The sequence below is a fragment of the Amphibalanus amphitrite genome, unplaced genomic scaffold, assembly GCF_019059575.1.
Source record: "Amphibalanus amphitrite isolate SeventyFive unplaced genomic scaffold, NRLGWU_Aamphi_draft 000979F_arrow, whole genome shotgun sequence".
NCBI classification, from domain to species: Eukaryota; Metazoa; Arthropoda; class Thecostraca; order Balanomorpha; family Balanidae; genus Amphibalanus; species Amphibalanus amphitrite.
Window position 1 is genome coordinate 112,250 of NW_024882473.1, and position 12,276 is coordinate 124,525.

The 12,276-nt window shown below is 45.5% G+C and overlaps 2 protein-coding genes across 2 annotated transcripts in view; both read left to right on the plus strand.

Annotated features, from left to right (window-relative positions):
• The window catches only part of LOC122368827 (serine/threonine-protein kinase/endoribonuclease IRE1-like), a 165,240-nt gene that overhangs the window by 97,723 nt on the left and 55,241 nt on the right, over nt 1–12,276 (plus strand). Inside the window, exon 7 of the mRNA XM_043343088.1 lies at nt 335–456. Coding sequence (XP_043199023.1) covers nt 335–456 — 122 coding nt within the window. The remainder of the gene's footprint in view (nt 1–334; nt 457–12,276) is intronic.
• On the plus strand, nt 5,452–8,466 carry LOC122368825 (E3 SUMO-protein ligase ZBED1-like). Its single transcript, XM_043343087.1, has 3 exons — nt 5,452–6,155; nt 6,434–6,622; nt 8,149–8,466. The coding sequence occupies exons 1-2, from the start codon at nt 5,643–5,645 to the stop codon at nt 6,602–6,604; spliced, it is 684 nt and encodes a 227-aa protein (XP_043199022.1). The 5' UTR covers nt 5,452–5,642; the 3' UTR covers nt 6,605–6,622; nt 8,149–8,466.

Here is a 12,276-nt window from a genome sequence, read left to right on the forward strand (position 1 = left end):
GTAAAGCTCCGAGATATTTTGTCACGCCTGTTATAGTATTTTATCACGTTCCCCCGCGTTTGATTGTTGTTTTCTATCCTATGTCGACGTCGTTTCTTGTCGTGTTTTTATGTTTCATTCGGCCTATGTATCTGAAAACGAGCCGTGCTCGAAATATTATACAACTCTTCTCTAAAATATATATTTCATATAGCTTACTCATGAGCATCAGACTACTATATTTATCTAACTTCACCATAATCTTAATCATGCTCAGTTACATCATTCAATTCCTTAAAAAACATTTTTCTCGGTTTCATTCATCCAGCCATTTATTAGAATGTTTGCTTTTCAGCCTGGTGCGGCAGACGTGTTTTCCCTCGGCTTGGTCTTCTTCTACGTCCTCTCCAAAGGAATACATCCATTTTGCAAAACTGCACGGCACGTAAAGATGAACATTCGAGATGCAAAGGCATGGTAAGTTACAGCAATGCTAACCCGCAACTACTTCGGGGGAAGCGGGGCAAAGGGTGAGCTTTTTAACAGTTAACTCAGAAGTGGCTACAAATTTCGACTCGCCGCGTTCAGTACCTCTCCGGACATCAATTTCACATAACTCCCGGAAAAAATAGGTCAGTAGTTCATATCAGGTCATGAGTCACTTTATCACTCATGACCTGTTATCAAGTTATATCGATGTAATCAAGTTACTTAAAGGTAGTGTGCCACCTTTGAAAGATTTCCCATTTTATTTTTCCTATGATAAGAAGCTTCTGTTTTCACCTAATATCGCAAAAAAATCAAAAATGGGCCTGGAATGGTGCCTTTTTGCCTAAACGTTTATCGGTTTTTCGATATGTATAACAACTGTAGTGGGCTGACCTGCAAACAGGCGTCGGCAACAATCGCGAATGCGGCGCACATGTGACAATAAGCAAAGGTCATTATAGAGTTACGACGTACGGGAATGAGTTATCAGCTGTCTAATCGTAGACAACACAATGTCGATAAACTGTAAGCCTGTATTGGTATTGTTTCGTTAATTTGGCTGTCGAACATTAATTTATGGTTTCAAATATTATTTTATGTAAAATAATTGATATGAAACAGCCGTCTCTTAGTTATGACCCCATTTCACCACACGAAAGTGGCAGAAATGACAATGATCAGCTGACGCATTTTTCTTGGCCGAAGTCAGAGCGCGCGGCCCGACGCACAAGTATGAGCAGAAGCCGCGCCCAAAGCCAGGGCCCCGGTAACGTGAGGTAGCCGAGTCGGGGCAGCGTGCGCTGACCCAAGCCGGTAGAGCACTTCATGGGCCGGATAAATCCGTTATCCACGGATAAATCCGCGGACCGGATAGGATTGGATTCTAAATATGTTAAACAAGAACGGATATGGGCGGGCCGGATTTGGGAATTGAAGGTTGAGCCCGGATCAAAACGGATCAAAATTTTAACATTCAACATTGAAGTTGAAAATTAACCTAATGTGTTAAGCGGCAGCGGAGGTTTGATTAAAGTAATAGGCATCATTTTATGACACTCACTTGCATGGTGTGTCAAAAGTGGAAATAGCCGGTGCGCTGTCTGGCAACCCGGCAGCCCGCCGCCATTGGGAAATTCATGCTTTTTGTCGCTTTTTCGCTCCCTATGAGTCACTTGATCTAATTAGAGCTTAACTAGGAACGAGGCGGGTCACTTGGACGTATTCGGGAGCCGAATACGGTGTTTTGGAGCCAATACCTGGGAAACACTGTCCGCCCAATGCGAGTTTTTAAGAGTCTGCATGCCCAAATTAACGTTGAGCGCGGCCGTTTTCGGTTGATTTTCCCCGACCTTGTGGTGAAATCGCCTTATTTATTCAACCAGGGTGGGCTAATTCGCTTAACTAGGAATGAGGCGTTGAAGAGAATTATTCAAGGAATAGAGCTGTGCAAAAATATTTTTTGTATTGTTAAAACTGTATCCGCCCTCGAACGATAAATATTGTTGACCCATCAGAAACACACCAGCTGGAATGCGTTGGGACTTGGCTGGATCTAATATTAGCGAGTATCTGCTAATGCAGTTTCTTGGCTTACATAGTACGCACACAAGCATACATACTTCCTGCCCTTGGTTATTCTTCACTTGAATAAAAATTTTGCTATAATAACTATTCCAAGCAGTTTACAGGTTTTAGTGCAGTGCCAATTCGGAACCGTTCAGCGCCGCCTGTCTCCCAGGCGGCGCGTAACGGCTGCCACCGGCCGCCGCGCCGCCGCTCTGGCAGGGTGTTTGACTTCATATCTCTGTTGCTAGAAAAGTTGTGGACCGATTTACTTGATTCTTGCATGAAAAGATTCGCCATTCAATTCTTAGCAGATAACGAAAATTTGACGTCAATTGCACGATCCGCTGCCCATATTGTGGTACTGCCATCTATTGACAAGGCTGGCGAACTAAAGCCGGGCGGCTATTTCCACTTTTGACACACCATGGTCACAAGACTTGTCTTCAAGTGGATAATGTATGCAATAAAATGTAATAAATGGATCAAGAAATCCCGAAATGAAAAAAAAATATATGTCCACACGTCAGTCGGCTCCTAACAAATGACAGCTCAACTCAAAGTTTCAAAGACAATATTGTGCACCTGCAAGCCAATACCTGTTATTTGCCTTTCATGTCCCTAGGCTCAAAGTTGAATGAAAACCACACCATTTTGCCACAAACTATATATCAACCTAGAAAATTGTTCATACAATACCGATGATACAAACCATCCTTTGTACGATGCAAGGCGTTGAGGAACCCAACCTGGTAAGCTAACCAAGCAAGATCCAATCATATTATGCTTAAAAATCAGGAACCCTACAAGCAAGTCTAACCTGACCTAACATAACATTACCAGTAAATGTGTAGATAAAGTCTGAAGGGGATAATGAACATAATCTAGCCTGATCTACCAACCTACAACCTAAATATACTTGTTCTTATCTGACATCACCACATCATCTTACCTGACTCAACGTGTGGTTTGGTGTATCTGAGCTTCTAACAATCGCTTTCTCATATTAGCTTCACAGAAGTTGGTCTATAAAATACTGCCTTGGACGGGGGCTGCGCCAAAACTCCAGCTGTGTGCGCACCGCCGCACTGCCAAGGCGATAAATAAATACAAGATGGCGTGAATGCGACTACGCATCTATTGCGCGCAGGTCCGTCGGTCACTTAGATTCTTACGTAAGATGTTAACTCGAGTATTAGTGTTAAAAAAAAACTTTTTTTACCTGAACTGCTGTTTTAAATATAACTTGTTTGTTTTAAAAGCGAAAAAGCAAAAAAAACCTATTTCTTGAACTCATTCATTGTATATTACCTAATGACTACGTCATCAGCGTTTCGGCAAGCAATTCAAGCATGGTAAATTAGCATAACCAAACAAATAAACAATAGACTGTGTGTACTGTCGTCACTGTCCACGTGCTTTTGCACGTGCTTGTCACTGTGGATTGTGTTGTCCCGGTTGTCCTAGCCCCTAAGTATCTTGATGTAGATGTAGGTATCTTGTAGACATATTCGTTTTTCCGCCATGCTGACAAAACACGAAGTACATCAACTGATACGAGAGAACAGCGAGCGGGTGCAATATGGTGAAAAACAGGAAGGCAGATCTGCGGTTTGGCAAAAATTCCAAACACTCACAGTGGATGGGGATTCTGTACCGTTTGTATCTTGTAAGTCGTGTAGAACAGTGTACACATACAACAAAAAGGATGGTGTCAGCAGTATCGCCACACACAAATGTGGACCGCTCAAAGGCCAGCAATCTATAAGGCCTTTTGCTAGGACGCAGCCGAAAGCTGCAGACGTGACTGCGTGCAAACGACGTCTCACAGACGCTGCGGTGCAGTTTTGTGCCCTTGACCAGCGTCCCTACGCGATAGTCGAGGGAAAAGGTTTCCATGTAATGGCGCAGGCACTCATGGACGTCCGAAGGGACATCGGCGGCGTGGGGGTGGCGGCAGTTCTGCCCAGTGCAGTGACGGTTGCGCGTGCTGCGCATCAGATGGCGACCAGGAAACGCAGCGAGCTGAAAGAGCACCTGGCCGAGGTAAGACCACTGATAAGGTTGCCAATTAAGTGCCCAAATGGATTATTACCTCGTTATGCGTACGTACATCCGATAGTATCCATGCGTCAGCTGATCTATGATAGTATCTACATATGAGTCGGTACCTACCGATCCCGAACTGAGAAAAAAAAATGGAGATGCCGCGCATATGCGTATATGTATTCATATTTCCTTATCATGTTTTCGCCTTCGCACGACAGGCTATGGAAACGTGCGCCGTGACGACTGATGGGTGGATGGAGCAGTACACATCCACGTCGTACAACGGGACGACGATCCACTACATCGACGCCGGCTTCGAACTGCGGTCTGCTGTGCTTGGCACTCGGCATATGACTGTTAGTCACACTGCGGAGAACATCCTGGAAGAGACTTCATGCGTTCTTGAGGTATTTCATTGTTTTCTCAACTGTTCTGACGTTTCTTTCACTAACTGCAATCTAGCGGAAATGGAAGCGCAAATAGCCGTTTTCACGACGGGCTATCCGGCGAGTGCACCTAATTTGACCAAATCTGCACCTAATCTCTTTTACAGCAAATATCTTTATTTTATGAATTTATTTCAGTGTTTTAATCGATGATACTCTCTGATAATATGACAAAGCAGGCATATAAGCAATTAGTGCAACCCTAGCTGATAGCTACTAAGAGACACCCTGAACCTAATTTGACCAAATCTGCACCTAATCTGCACCAGATGTGCACCAAATGTGTACCAGATGCGTGTTTCTTTTTCCAACCAAAGGAAGGCGCTATACCCGAAGATGCTTCTTGGTAAACAAACCAAACAAAAACAAACATAACCTAACCTCACCTGACCTAACCTACAACCTACAAACCTACAACCTACAACCTAACCTACAACCTAACCTACAGACCTACAACCTACAAACCTACAACCTAACCTACAACGCGCCAAAAAGTTCGGCCGGCGGCGGGGATCGAACCCTAGCTAATAGATCACGAGGCGAGTGTGCTCACCACTACACCACGCAGCCAGCTGGCCGGTGAGAGGTGTAAGTCACTTTTCAATGACGCAATGGGATATTCTCCGTATAGCGCCTTCCTTTGGGTGGAAAAAAGAATTACGCGTACCAGATGGCTGTCGTGAAAACGGCTAATATCGATCAACGAATGATTCTGACGGGACGTGATAATAACAGAGGTGAATGTTCCGATAGTATGGTCCGCTTATCGCTAATCTGCGAATAAGCGCCATCTAAAGCCCAATAATTTCACAGGAGTACCTGCCCGGCTGGAAGGAGCGCGGTGTGGTCTCGGCGTTCGTCACAGACAACGCTGCTAACATGAAGAAAGCATTCGAAGACCACACGCGAGTGTCGTGCGCATGCTACAACCTGAACCTGGTGGTCGGTCATGCCCTTGGGGCAACTGCCCTCCGTGATCCAGCATACGCTGCCCTAGCGAGGCAGATCGCGGTTTGCAAGTCCCTGGTGTCACTGGTGAAGCGTAAAGGTCTGAACCATCTACTGGAAAAATCTCTAAAGCAGCAGGTGGATACGCGCTGGAATAGCCTACTGACCATGATCCGGTCGGTACTGGAGGCCTTGTCGGAGCTGCGAAGCCAGGAGAGATTCGCGCAGCCAGACGTGTCTGATCTCGTGGACCAGCTGAGCAGGAGCCAGCTGCACGCCCTCATCGACCTGCTGCAGCCGTTCGAGATGGCGTCCGAGCAACTTAGCGCGGCCCGCTACAGCACTCTGCATCTGGTTGTGCCCGCCAAGGAGCGGCTGATGAGGTCTTTGAGCGTGAAGACGGATGATACCTTCGCCATCAAGAGGCTCAAGGAATCACTACGGCGACTCCTCGACGAGAAGTTCATCCTAGAGAATGAACACTTCATGGCAGCAGCGCTCTGGCCTCCACACCGCCACTTCCGAAGCATGCAGACAGTGTCTCAGGCGAAGGTGCGGCAGGTGCATCAATCACTGGAGGAGGAGGCGAGGTACCAGCCCAACTGTCCGCCACAAGTGCAGGTCAGCCAAACGACCCAAATGCCACCTGCCGAGCCAACGCCGGGACCAAGCTCCTCAGAGGTGAGTCAGATTTTGCATGGAGGTAAAATTGCACTAACGGTTTCGGGCTTATGCATGTTCATGTTTGCAATCTGTTAGAAAGTGTCATTTCACGTGAATGTTACCAAGTAATGAGACGGAGGGATAGCAATCAATACAGAATACCATTTTGAGCTTGTGTCTCATACCTTTTATTTTGGTTCACTTCAATGTTTTAAAGTTCTAACGTTTTATAGTTCCTAGAGCAACTCAAGCACGCGGTAACGACCAAGTGGCTGTAACAAAAACACTGGTTTCAGTCATTCTTCACCTTTGGCGAGCAAGACGACACGGCAGCGCCCAAACCCCGCCAAGACGACGTGGGGGAGTACCTGGCAGATCCTGGACCCATGACCTGCGGGAAAGACATAACAAAGTGTTGGAGTACTGGAAAACAACGGGAGCCAGGTTCCCGGTACTCCAGCGGGTAGCCCGCAAGCTGTTAGCGGGTAAATATATTTGCATTATTACCAGTGAGTCGAAAGTGTTAACCCGCGCGGGGCTGGGGTCTCCAGCCGAACGCGCGGGGCTGGGGGGGGGGTAAATTTTACCCCCCCTGTTATCTCCCGAACTAACGGTCCGATTTGGAAAATTCAAACGCCAATCGAAAGCTCTCATCACGAACTACTAAAAACATGTACTTAATTTTAAGTTTGAGGTCAAGGTCAAGGTCAGGTCAAGGGTACAAATTGCAAGTTTCTACAGTATCGGCCTTGCATCGTAGTTGCCGAAGAATGGAGTCATGGACTGAGACTGATCGCCCAAAACGTGTTCTTAGGCTACCAAGACAATATTCGTTGCATACAATATCATTCAGAGGGCAAGGTCAAGGTCAGGTCAGGTCAGGTCAGGTCACCAAAAAACAAAATATAGAAAAGGGCATGTGCGACACATGTTTTATGGGTCATTTTACTCATAGAATTCAATAGGCACACTCAATAAGTGATATGGACCACCTCTGGATGAATTTCAGGTCGAGGTCAGGTCAAGGTCAGGTCAAGTGAGGTCAAATTTTGAAGTTGGTTGTTAGGGCGTTAGGGCGTCTATAAAAAGGTGTCTATCTGATGCAGTTTTTCACGGCGAATCGAATGGTGCTATTTTTGTTTCCGTACGAGGTCTAGAACTTCCAAAAAAGTCATTTTTCAAAAATTTTGTGTGTCGTGACGTCATAAAATTTTGAATAACTCCCACATTTTTGAACCGATTCTCCTAAAATTTGGTATGTAGGTGCACATAGACCACTTCTCTGACATATATTCCGGTTTTTTCGATAGACTCAAAATTTTGGATTTTATAATGATTTTCCCAAAAAAGTCAGTTTTTTGAAAAAAATTTAGGCCAAAATCCAAAATTTTCAAAAAACCGAGATAGCCATTTGATAGACAAAGTAAAATTACGTATAACCTTTTTTGTTACGTCTTGATTCCTTTAAAAATGAAGATGTTAGCGGCGTTTGAACTTTTGCCGTTTTTTAGGCGAAAATGACGAACATGACGTCACTAAAACGTCAATTTCTCAAAAATTTTCCGACGGATTTCGCTCAAATTTTCAGGGAACGTGTCAAATTGATGTAAGAAAAGGTACTGAAAGTTTGGCGGCGCTGCGCGCCGCCGTTTTTGAGATATCGCAAAAATTCGCGAGGGGGGGTAAAATTTACCCCCCCCCCCAGCCCCGCGCGGGTTAAGTGACATCCCCCTGTCTGTGTATCCGAATAATGTTGCAGGAAGATAAGCTAACATACCTTATTTCATCTCCAAATGAGCATTGCCTATCTGGCGTCTGCAGTTATGAAAGTAAGATGCACGGCAGTCCGCACCATGCTCCCGCCGTCTGCTGTCAGTTACCAGGAGTTTTTTTACAACTCCGAAACGTTCAGCTTTTTATAACAGCCAATTACATTGGGACCATTTGCACTTCTGAAATCATGTTGTAAATTCAAGTATATGCAATAATTCATGTTTTACATATATTTCAGTGCCTGCATCCAGCGCACCATCGGAGAGACTGTTTTCGGCCGCTGGTCGGACGATCGAGCCGGGTCGGACGTGCCTCCTCCCAGAAACGGTGGACGACATCCTCTTCCTCCACGGGGCACTGCGCCAGTAACCGACAGGAGAAAGGAGTTAGGATAGTGACTAGTCTGACTGTGTACTCAGAACTAAGCTGGAAAAGTCAAAGCAAAGGAAATCTGTCATGCATGCAGTCACAGTGTCTTATATTGTACGCATTTCCGCTGTTAGCTAGGAGTGCTATCAGTAGTTTGATATTGATCTCAGCTCAGGAATGTTGAACGTTCGCCAATCATTTAACCCGCGCCCCGTAGGGCTACCGGCGGACCCTACCACCCGTCGGGGGGGGGGGGGCCGTTTCGGCCCCCCCTAAGATCTCGGAAAGTTACCGGCCGATTTTCAAAATTCAAACGGCGTTCGATAGCCCCACCCGGGAACTACCTTGTGACCAAATTTCATTGACCTAGGTCAAACCGATGACGTCACAGGTCAGGTCAAAGGTCAGATTTTCACCGTTCACAGGCAATTCAAGAATTGTGCTGTGAAAGCGAGTAAATTGGTAATTTATTGAAAACCATCGATGGTACATTGTTCGTCAAACACATACTTTGCTATCTGAGGTCACTGATACCAGGTCAGGTCACAGCGAGGTCAGGTCACCGGGGGTCACAATATGAATGTGTCGTGTGATACATGTTTTATGGTCCATTTTACATGACAAATGCGATTATGTGGGTTAGGCAGCCTTTGGGGCCAGCCTAGGTCACGTTTTGGTGAAGGTCAGGTCAAGGTCAGGTCAAATTAGGTCAAATTTCAAAGTTGATATTTTTGCATAAAATGGGTATCGATTCGATGCAGCTCGTCACGGGGAGTCTAATGGTGGTCTTCGTTTTGCTCTACGAGTTCTAGAATTGCCAAAAATTGAGTTTGAAAATTTGACGTCATCATTTTTGAACAGTTTTTTTTCGCTATAACTTGGCCAAAAAACGAGGTATCGATCTGAAATTTGGTATGTGGATAGAAGACGGTAGGCACTATCACATATATTCCGGTTTTTTTTCGAAACTCAAAAAACTTTTTGGATTTTTTGGCGAATATACCCAAAAAAAATGCTTTTTTGATTTTTGGGGGTCAAAACTCAAAAATTTCAAAAATTCGAGATAGCAGTTTTGTAGCCCTGTCAATTCTACACCTTTTATGTCTTGATCATTTTTCTGTATCTTCAAAGCTGTAGTCCTGACAGGTCTTCTCGCGAAGGTCTTTTTTCGGTCGAAAATGACAGAACATGACGTCACTCTGACGTCATTTGTGGCCAACCTATCATAGCCTCTGGAAAAATTTTTTGTCACAATGTGTAAAATTGATGCCCGGAGGGGTCCTGAAAGTTTGGTGGCGATATCTCCAGCCGTTTAAGAGATATCGACCGAAAAGGACAGGGGGGGCCGTTTCGGCCCCCCCCCTACGGGGCGCGGGTTAAATGTGTAACTTGCATAAAATCATTCAATTATTATTGATTGGAAAGTGGAAATGTAATAATCGTTCGGATACATACGAGATGTTTCACAACTGGTATCACTTGAAAAAAGTTGTAAATTGTTTTTTTTTTCGTTATATTCAAAGCGCTTCACTGGAATATTGATCACATCTCTCGTCCTCGTGCTTATTCCTAGTCCTGCCAATGCCAGAGCGCGACGAGCTGCCTGGCGATGACAGTTGAGCGTTGATACCCCGAACGAGTCTACTGACTGCTGAGGACATGTTTGGGTTATAAGGTGTCGACGTTTCTGCTGTTCATCGGCGTTCGTATATCTGTAGTGGTGGAATGTCAGACCCCTGTCGTGCCGGCGGCGTCCGTAGATACGGTGTCTGGACTCTGTGGAATAGATTGAAACCGTTCAAAGCCTAGGTGGAAAGACACATCTGTGGAGTGTGGTTACCCTCACGAATCACGATGGTCTGGCGTCGTCTTAACCCTCGCCCTGGCAGGGCCTTTTTCATAACACGGCCTGGCAGGGGGGGGGGTCGATGCGACCCCCCCTCGCGATTGGCTCCTATGGCACCTAGAAACACCAAATTTGGTAGGTAGGTGGGCCCCATGTAGTTCTCGCCCTTGTGCAAATTTGGTTGTTCTAGGTCAATATTTAGGGGGGTTTTGGGGGGTATAAATGTAAAAATTTCGCTAAAAACAGGTCAAAAGTTTTTCGCTTATAACTTTTGATCTAACTAAGATAGAGCAAAAAGAAAAGCACCAGTGAACTCAGCACGTCAAGGCGCGTCGAATGATATACTTTTTAGCTTGCTTAAGTGTACTTAAAGTTTTTCTTAATTTTTAAGTAAACTTTAATTAATTAATTAAGTTCAAATTAACCAAATTGCATCATATCGCATATCATTCGATTTGGCTGATCACCAGGAACACAATGACACCATTTTTTAAGCTCTAGCGTCATTATGTGCCAAGTTATTGGAAAAAATGTGATTTGACCTCAGTTGACCTCATTTGACCTGACCCATGGATAAGCACACCAAACAAAGAAGCACCAAGTGACCTGCTGTTAAGTACTGTTGTTTCAAAGCACAAAAGTGATAGAACGAAGCGGATATCTCCAGTATTTTCCGAATTTAGTATTTTCCCATAGGCTCCCATTACGACGCAATGACCTCTAACTGACCTCAGGTCAGTGACCTCAAAAAACCCGAACTATATGTTATACAACTCGGTGAACTTAACACATCCTGAAAGTTTGAAGGAAATCAGTCGAAAACTGTGAGTTGTACAGGTGCAAAAAGAAAGTTGAAATTTGACCATGACCTTGTCCGGTTTTTCTGACCTGGTGACCTGACCCAAGGTCACCCGGACCTGAAATTTTCAGGTCATATGTAAAAAGGTTGCCCCATAGGCTGTGCCAAATTTGGCGGCGCTGCGCGCCGCCGTTTTTACGCTATCTTCGAAAAACCTTAGGGGGGGTCGCATCGACCCCCCCTGCCAGGGCGAGGGTTAATACAACTTTGAGTTGGTTCCCGCCTGTACTGCTGATGCTGGGTTACATGCCTGATAGACTACTGCACAAAGCCTGCTCATTAATCAGCAGTCACTCTAAGATGGGGGAGGATCCGGAGGTAGGCTGGTCTCCTCTCCTATTCGGTGCCAGAAAGGTATGCTTCCGCTTCCATGTCGTCACATTTCACCCACCCACTCGCCAGGACTGCCAAGACCAGCCAGGACAGTGAAAACGGTGAGCTCGGCCGTGTGTTGAGTGTTGACCTGTCTCTTCTGTAATTGATTGTTATGATATCATTTGATATTATCTTCGATGCCAGCAAAAGCAAATGACTAAAAAGTAGCATTGTGCATTTTCCTCTAAATTTGTTCATAATATTAATTATTTATTTTGATAATACAACTCCCAGTTTAAGCGAAGCTTCATAATGGTACAGTCGTGTACAGGTTGATGGTCCCCTACTCTTTATCCACCGGGTTCCTATGGCTCAGCATTGGCAGCAGCCGCCTGGTACCGGTAGGCTGTGCCGCATGACCCGAGAGTGAAGCGGCACAGTCTATCCACGCCGTTTGACATCGGCTCGGGTCGCCGGGTGGAGCGCTTTGTAGACCAGCTGTCGCGTCAGACCAGCGCGGGGGAGGGGCTCGTCTCGGTGGTTGGCGTGGGCTGGCGAGTGGTGTGGGGCGTGTTGGTGGACCATGGGGGCTGGGCGGGTGTGTGTGGTCACTTGCTGCATTGCACATTTTGCGTCGCTTAACAATTGCATTCCTGTTTTTGCTAAGCACAATGCACGGAAGACCCAGCGAATAGGGCATTGTGCAAAACGTGATTTGGCACGGTATCGAGGCAACCATAGGTCTTGTGCCACATATATGCATTTTAGGCAATACGCTTATGAAAATGGTAGATTGATCGGATTGATCCTGGATGTCAATTCGTATGCTAAATGTCGACATGTATTAAATGAACGAATGAATGAACCAATCAATCAATCGACAATCGACATGTAAATATAAAACCGTATAAATGGCTCGCAACCACTAAAATCAAACCAGATCCTAACTCGGAAAAGTAGCCGGAGCCCCGATGAGG

Coding starts and splice junctions, on each gene's coding strand:
- LOC122368825 (XM_043343087.1), top strand. CDS start 5,643: ATGATCCGGTCGGTACTGGAGGCCTTGTCGGAGCTGCGAAGCCAGGAG. Junction 6,156..6,433: donor CGGGACCAAGCTCCTCAGAG/GTGAGTCAGATT, acceptor CACTGGTTTCAG/TCATTCTTCACCTTTGGCGA.